Source organism: Mus caroli, unplaced genomic scaffold (assembly GCF_978045245.1).
Source record: "Mus caroli unplaced genomic scaffold, Mus_caroli_1 scaffold_8, whole genome shotgun sequence".
Lineage (NCBI taxonomy): Eukaryota > Metazoa > Chordata > Mammalia > Rodentia > Muridae > Mus > Mus caroli.
Window position 1 is genome coordinate 139374954 of NW_028227263.1, and position 9007 is coordinate 139383960.

The 9007-nt window shown below is 40.8% G+C and overlaps 1 protein-coding gene across 1 annotated transcript; it reads left to right on the forward strand.

Moving 5' to 3' along the window:
• Positions 1 to 4051: 4051 nt before the first annotated feature.
• Positions 4052 to 4990, forward strand: LOC110297650 (olfactory receptor 6Z7). Its single transcript, XM_021166539.2, has one exon. It carries the CDS (start codon positions 4052 to 4054, stop codon positions 4988 to 4990), a length of 939 nt encoding a protein of 312 aa, XP_021022198.1.
• The last annotated feature ends 4017 nt before the right edge of the window (positions 4991 to 9007 follow it).

A 9007-nucleotide genomic window follows, 5' to 3' on the forward strand; every position in this document is an offset into this window, starting at 1 on the left:
CCTGGATGATGAAGACTCGGTTTTCAACCACAAATAGAAACCAAACTGCATAGAGTCAGAACCTAACTCTTGATGGCATTTGTGTAAGTTTATGGAAAAACCTATTACCCAGACAAAAGCCCAAACTAATGGGAAACTTATGTGCAACAACGCAGACAGAGTCAGCCCATGCTACTATTTGGATATAGAAGATTACTGTTTAAGACAAAGCATAGTCATGTCCCTCTGGTAATAAGACTGGTGTGAACTTTTCTGATAGTCTTTAAAAACTGGAGATATTGCTTACTGGTATGCACACACACACACACACACACAGCTTCTACCAAGTATAAGAATAATATCATTCTCATAAAAATTTGGCCGAAAAAATCATTGAGCTATTATTAGTTTATCTGAGTCAATATTTAAACCTATAAAGTGGAAATTTGATCAAATCAAAACTCTGAAATGTATTGTGGAATGAAAGAATATAGAATATTAAAATTTGATTAACTTTTATTAAAAGTTAACAGAGAAAGTACTGGGTTTGGTATTTCGTTTCCATATGTGCATATAACATATTTTGATAATATTCTCCCTCTCCTGTCATCTTCTACCCCTCACAGCTTCTTTTTGTCCCGTATCCATAATATTTCTCTTTTATTTTATTTTATTTTATTTTATTTTATTTTAATCTTGAGCTTCAAAGGGAACTATCTACCCATGTAGAGTGCTCCCATTAAAACTTTATTTCTAATTTTGATATTTTTAAATTTGAGGCATGAATATAATGCTTTGATCATATCCATCCCCACCCTCTCCCAGTAATCTACCCAGTCCCTTCAATACAGCTTCCTTCCATCTTCATCTCTTAAAAAATATATCCCACTAAGTCCAAGCAGTGTTACTCACATGCACATGGGTGTGGAGTCATCTCCTGCAGTGTGGGCAATATTGCAATGGTCACCTGATAGACCTATATAATATTTGGCTTCTATAGGGTTTTTTTTTTTTCATAAAATCTTAGTATTCAATTTCATTATGGCATTTTTTAAAACAAAAATTGTTTTGCTGTGATTCTCCTCCCTACTTCTCCTAATGTATCCATCTTTATCTTTTATTACTGAATTTTATGTGTGAGAGGAAATATTCAATACTTATTTCACTTAACACGATGATCTCCAGTTAAAACATTTTGGGGGGAACATTATTTCATTCTCCTTTACAACTGAATAAAACTCCAGTGTGCATGTAAACCATATTTCACGTCTTCGCTCACTTGCTGTCAGGTACCTAAAATGTCAGGACACAGAACTTTAGTGAGAGCCCAGTTTGTAAACCAGCTCTTCTCATTCACTCCCTCCCCCGTGTCTTGAGTATGATTCTTCTCAGTCCCAGTGTCCGCTGTGATGATGTAGTGATAAAACATCTTGATCAAGGTTCATGAAGCTCTAAAGGGCTAACATTTGAGAAGTGAAGACAAAGACTTTGGCCCAAGGAAGAGCGTAGTACATCGTGATTATTACCAGTGCCATGGTGTTGAATCATTTGATGCTTCTGCTGCTGCCATTTAGAATGGTACTGACCAGGAAATAACAATGAGAGACTTTTTGATAATATCCCCCCTTTCTGTCATCTTCTATCCCTCACAGCTTCTTTTTGTCCCATTATCCATAATATTTCTATTTTATTTTATTTTATTTTATTCTTGAGCTGGACAGGGGCTTAAATCATCCAGAGGCTTAATCCCATTTCCCATATACAGTCACCAAACCCAGACACTATTGTGGATGCCAAGAAGTGTTTGCTGACAGGAGCCTGGTATGGCTGTCCCCTGAGAGGCTCTGCCAGAGCCTGACAAATAAAGAGGCAGATGATTGCAGCCAACCATTGGACTGAGAGCAGAGTCCCAGAGGGAGAAGTTGGAGAAGGGACTGAAGGAGCTGAGGGGTTTTGCAGCCCCATGGAGGGAGTAACAGTGTCAACCGGCCAGACCCCCCAGAGCTCCTGGGGACTGGACCACCAACCAAAGAGTACACATGGAGGAACCCATGGCCCTGGCTGCATATGTGGCAGAGGATGGCCTTGTTAGACATTAGTGGGAGAAGAGGCCCTTGGGCTTGAGGGTGCTCGATGCCCCAATGTAGGGGAATGCCATTGCAGGAAGACAGGAGTGTGTGGGTGTCATAGAGGCAGGAGGAGGGGGAGGGGATATGGGGTTTCTGAAGGGGACCTGGAAAAGGGAAAACATTTGAAATGTAAACAAAGAAAATATCCAATAAAAAAGGAAAAAATCATGCTCTTAACCTCTAAAAGAAAGAAAGAAAGAAAGAAAGAAAGAAAGAAAGAAAGAAAGAAAGAAAGAAAGAAAGAAAGAAAAAGAGAGAGAGAGAGAGGGAGGGAGGGAGGGAGGGAGGGAGGGAGGGAGAGAGGAAGGAAGGAAAGAAGGAAGGAAGGGAGGAAGGGAGGAAGGAAGGAAGGAAGATGTAGAGTATGTGTAAGTGTGTGTGTGTGTGTGTGTGTGTGTGTGTGTGTATCACATGTATACCTGTGTCATGACATCTGTGTGGAAGTCCAAAGACAACTTTCAGAAATCTGTTCTCACTTTCCTCCTTGGAAAAGGGCCAGGGATCAAATTTGGGTTGTCAGACTCGGGAGCAAGCTCCTTTAACCACAGAGTGGTTCCTCTAGGCCCATATTAGTGCTATGATCTATAGCGTCTTTCTTGTAAAATAAGGTTAAGGACAGAGTTTTTTACAGTTTTCTGGAAAGAATCAAAAAGGAGAAAAGGAGCAGAGAGAGGAAGATGAAGGGGAGGAAAAAAAGGAATAAGGAACGAGACTATTGCTCTAGGATTTATAGAGTACCCTCTTGTTTTGTTTTATTTTGTTTTGCTTGGGTTTATTTTGGGTTTTTTGTTTGTTTGTTTGTTTGTTTGTTTGTTTGTTTTTTAAGATAGGAGTTTTTTGGGTATATTTGGCTGTCCTGGAATTTGCTCTGTTGACCAGACTGGCCTCGAACTCACAGCGGTCTGTCTAACTTTGCCTCTGGAATACTGGGATACAAGGTGTTCACCACAACCACCTGGCTTAGAATAATAGTCTTATGCATGTGTCACTTATTGAAAGAAATCAAAACATGGCCAAAAAGACTACATACAACTGACAAAGTAGGATATACATTTTTATCTTCGTGATATATATGTATATATTTGTCATGTATGCATGAATATGTGTATAATGTATCTATAATATACATATATAAGCATATACATATATAATATATGCATACATTGTGGATATATTATGTGTATATAATCTAATAGATATTAGACACAGTCTCACTGGCTGACCTGGGATTCACTGCACCGACCAGGCAAGCCTCCAATTCAGAGATCTGATTGGCCCTGCCTCCCAAGAGCTGGAATTAAACAACCACCACACCTGGCCCATTATTTAATTTTTATTTGGAAGAGGAGTTTACCATCAATTGATTCACTTGTTTGGTTATGATATATATTCAGGGACACCATGCATGTTTCTCCCACTGCTTAGGTGCTCTGTATGAAGTCATAGATTCAGTAAGAGTGAGATATCATACTCACATAATGTCCCATAAATTTTCTGTAAGAACTCCAACAGATAGCTGCAAAGCCAGCTGACATTTTACCGGGCGTGGTTGCGCACTCCTTTAATCCCAGCACTCGGGAGGCAGAGGCAGGCGGATTTCTGAGTTCGAGGCCAGCCTGGTCTACAAAGTGAGGTCCAGGACAGCCAGGGCTACACAGAGAAACCCTGTCTCGGAAAAAAAAAAAAAAAAAAAGAACTCCAACAGATGTTAGACTGACAAATGTGTTGGAGATCTCCCAGGACTCTGAACATCTTTCCAAAAAAATTTTTTCACCATGTATCACCAGGGAAAGAACGTCAACGATTTTTTTTGTCTCTCTACAGATGGAGAGGTCCCTGGAGATGACCACTAGAGGTGTAAAGCACTGTGAACCTCCTTCTAATTACTTTCACTACGATGCTTTTGAGGGACAGATGATAACAATTGGCTTGTCTTTTTACAGATGGAGAGGTCCCTGGAGTTGGCCAACATGACCAGGGTTCAGCAGTTCATCTTGCTGGGATTGTCCACTAGGTTGGACATAAGGGATGCCCTCTTTGCTGTCTTCCTGACTCTTTACCTGCTGACACTTGTGGAGAACACACTCATCATCTACCTCATCTGCAGTCACAGAGAGCTCCACAAGCCCATGTACTTCTTCCTGGGCAACCTCAGCTGCCTGGAGATGTGCTATGTGTCAGTCACCATGCCCACCCTACTCATGGGGCTATGGAATGGACTCTACCATATTCCCTTCATAGCTTGTATGACCCAACTCTTCTTCTTCATTGTCCTTGTGGGCACAGAGTGCATTCTTCTGGCATCCATGGCGTATGATCGCTATGTGGCCATCTGCCGCCCACTACACTACCCAGTACTCATGAGGCCCCAGGTCTGCCTGGGCTTGGCTATGACTTCATGGCTAGGTGGGCTATTGGTTTCTATGATCAAGACAACATGCATTGCCACCCTGTCCTACTGTGGCCCCAATGTCCTCAACCATTTTTTCTGTGATGTCTCCCCATTACTCAACCTGTCATGTACCCATGTGGCCCTCACAGAGCTAGTAGACTTCATCTCAGCCATTGTCATCCTTTGGGGTTGCTTCCTCACGACTATGGCCTCCTATGTGGCTATTGGCAGGGCAGTTCTACGCATGCCTTCTACCACTGCCCGCTACAAGGCCTTCTCTACCTGTGCCTCCCACCTGGTCGTGGTGGGCATCTTCTACTCAGTCACTATCTTCATCTATGCCCGCCCCAAACGCATAGAAGCCATGGATCTCAACAAGGTGCTGTCTGTCATCTATACAGTGGTCACCCCCATGTGCAACCCAGTTATCTACTGTCTGCGGAACAAGGAGGTCCAAGTAGCTCTTCACAGAACCATGCACTGGTCCTGAAGTTGACCCAATGACTGAGTCCTGGGGAGGGATCTTAAGTTACCAATATCTATTTTTATATTAAAATACAATTCGCACACCATAAATTTCATAATTTTAAACACAATGCAGTCAGTATTTTCTTCTTTGCTTCCATGTAATTATGCAGTCATCACCAGGGTTCAATCCAAAACATTTTCTTTGCCCCCAAGGCAAACTCAGGCCTATTAGATATCATTCCTAATATCCACCAGTCACTACTTCAAGCCCCAAGAAACTTACAGCCTATACTCTGCTCCTGTAGTTCCATAAATTCTAGAGATTTTATAATAATGAGTTCATGCCATATGTGGCTATTGTGACTGACATATTTTGAAAGCTGTGTACATTGCTGCATAAATTTATTTCTCTTTGAACCTAAATAGCATTATGTTGTGAGATGGCCCCCTTTACCAGTTAATGAACACATGGGTTGATTCTGCTTTGGGGGAAATCTTTGGTCTAACGCAGCTGAAAATACTTTTTAATTTTTTAAGGTTATCATTGCTATCATTTGTGCATGAGTATTTTCCTGTATCTGAATACAGATGTAAGTGACGGAGGCCAGAGGTAGCACCTAATCCTCTAGAACTGAAGTTACAGACAGTTGTGAGCCAACATGTGGGCACTGACAATCAAATATGGGGCCTGTGGAGGGGCAGTCAGTGCTCTAAACAGCTGATATGTTTCTCCAACCTCTGTGAATACCATTTTAAAAATCTAAAAAAGACTTCTATTTATTCTTTAAGCAATGAGCAAGCTGGCAGGGTCCACATCCCTAAAGAAAAATGACATACTCTCCTATAACAGGCATCAATTGACAGTAGCTCTCTACAGTTAGTGAAGAAGCCTAATGATCCACCCAAATCATGCTGTAATTATTGACTGGATTTTCTTGTCCTGAAACCATAGCTTCTGTGAATTCTTGAGTGCAAAGGCCTATCACTTCCAGAATATGTCGTTTTCCAGCACCCCTCATCACTCCCCACCTGTAATATCCTTTCTACCTCTTACAGAGAAAAGGTTTTTGTTGTTGCTGCTAATGTTATTGTTTTGTGTACGGGGAGGAGCTGATACTAAAATCTGGTTCCCTAATTGGTTCTTGATTGTGTCAATAAAGACAATGGAAGCCAGTTGCTGGGCAAAGGGGGGGAAAGTGGGGTTTCCAGATCCCAGGAGGAAGAGAAGGGGCAAAAAGAAGGAGGAGGGCTTTTTGGCCAGGTTTTGGGATAGGAGGCATATACAACCATGCAAGATCTTGGGTGGCTGGTGGCTGGTGATGGTGGCCTCCACCACCAGCAGATGTCTGGAATAGGCTAGCTATTAGCTGATAAGATTAGGGCCAGAGATTCTTCACCCAGGCATTGTATTATCTGGCTAATTTTAAAATAATAAAACTGTCTAGTGTTTTCCAACCATGGGGTTAAGTGGGCATGAGGAGAAACAGAACAGCCAGGGCAGTTGTTGGTGGCTTGGTAAAGCTAGCTGGGAGAAACAGGCAAACTGGCCGGCTGTGCATCCGATCTCAGAGCTAAATCTGTAGCAGTCAGAGCACAGGCCAAGCTCCCAGGAGGGTTACTTGTGTGTGTGTGTGTGTGTGTGTGTGTGTGTGTGTGTGTGTGTGTGTGTTGCATGTATGCATGCCTACAAAGATCAGAAGTGGGAGCTGAATCTGTAGAGCTGGAGTTACGGGTGGTTGTGTGTCGTCTGATGTGGGTGGCTGGGAACTGGAACTGAAGCAAAAGCAGTATATGCTCTTAACTACTGAGCCTCAGTGCAGCCCCTACAGCAGTATCTTAAATGGAGTCTTTGCTTTGGAAGAACTCAGATGACGAAGACCAGCTTCGCGAACGCCTTAAAGAGACAGACGGACTACCATTCCCCTGGCAAGTAGCAAAGCTTTACTGATTTCTTCAGCTTATAAACATGAGATATGACTTTGCAATTTTTGCTCAAAAAAAAATAACATTTTTACTTAGTTGCACCTGGCACACAATATTATCATTTTTGGAGTCATTTTCTCATAACAAGACATTCTTCAGAAGAAGGACCTGTTTATCAGCAGACCCAAGGACATCCTCCTCTCCGGGTAAATATTAACTCTTGACTAGGAACAAGGAAAAACTCTGGCTCACAGAAAGTCATGTTAAGACATCCCTCCCTTTCAGGAGGGACGGCCCCTGAAATTTCCCCCAGTTAAATGCTCTGACCCTTGAAGGCTAGAACCAAAGGGAAGCCATTGTTCTCCTCACTCAGAGAAAGACTGACTTACTTAAAACAACAGACACTGTTCACTCAATTACTATTTTTAAAAGTTTAAAGAGATGCCCTGTGGATGTCTGCCAATATTGGCAGAGGCCATTTTGAGGGTGCACATAGTCAAATTCTAAAAGTGAATGAGAACATTTTCAAAACAAATCTTAGTAGCAATGAAAGATGTTAATCAAACTGTCTGGATACTTTCTGAGGCACATTTGATCATATGCATGAAAAACTACAAACTTTATGGGTTCTGCAATGACATCGCTGTAACTTTTATCCAGAAAATAATATAGAATGTAGGTAGGCATCCACCCAGCTATGAGAAAAGTTCACAAAGGTTTATATTTTTAGTGAAAATTACTTGAAAGCATCTCTATTCAAAGTATCATGTTCAGAGGTAGAGAGAGGAAAAATACCCCAAGGTCATCCTCAGCTACATAGTGAGTTTGAGGCCAGCCTGGGATACATGAGGGACTGTGTAGAAATACCAAGAAACAAACAGAAGGTTGTCTGTGTATAGAACACCACACAATGGAATACTATGATGTCATTAGAAAGGTTATTTACGTCTCATGAAAAACTGTCAGTGACAGCGGAGGAGATGGGCCTGTGAGCATGAGAACCTGAATCCTGTTATCTACAGGAAATACAGGGGGTGGTAACAGCGTATTGCGCAGACGTGGGAACGTGAGAATGAGCAACTCTTAAGTCAGCTTTAGAGCCAGTGAGGCTAAGGAGTATATTTCATTTCCCCCCTCTTAAAATCATGTAATTGTATCATAAATATAGTTAGAGCACACCCATTTCTCTTGGGTGACTGTCAACACAAACTACTGTTTAACATAAAATTTCCAAAATCTTCCAGTTTGATGAGCAAGTCATTAAGTCAAGGTCATTCTTTTATTTCTGTTTCCTCTCTCTTTTTGATTCAGACAACATCTTACTATGTAGCCCTGGCTAACCTGGTACTTGCTTTGTAGACCAAGCTGGTCTTGAACTCACAAAATATTGCCTCCAGAGTGCTGAGATTTAAGGCATGAACCACCACATATAGCTTATTTCCTCTTTTAATTAATTCATTTATTAATTCAATTATGAAGCTAATGCCAACTTAATGTAAAATAGTAACCATATAAAATAGAAAATTCTGGTTTCCCATGGTCCTGTTCATTAACAAAACAGTTCTGGCAGCAGCTAATTATACTATATAACATATTCTCTCAGAATCCTTTCTAGATACATACCAGTGTAAATAGTTACTCCTATCACTATCATTGTCATTGTTGCCTTATAAGAATGACACAATCATGTAATTGTCTCTTTTATTTTCAACTCAACCACCTACCTGGGCTGACTCCCCCATGTCAGTAATGACAGATTCAGTTTAATCCTTTCACAATGTGCATATTATAAATGTAAATAAGTGGATCTTTGAGTTATTTCCAATAATTTCAAATATTTATTTGTATAGTATCATTTCCAAATGTCAGTTTTGCAGTAACCATTCATAAATGTATATTTTGTTCACTATTTCTACTTAAAGATATATGTAGCATATATGTGTTTGAATGCAAAGAATAAATGATAACCTTCTTTCAAGTTTGTATTAAATAGACAAGATTTTGACCTTTCTGGCATTTACTGGGCAGATATATTTCTTTGTTGATATTCCTGTACACAACTTTTTATTTTGTTTTTATTCAGGAATGTTTCCTTCCTTCCACTCTTTCTTCTTTC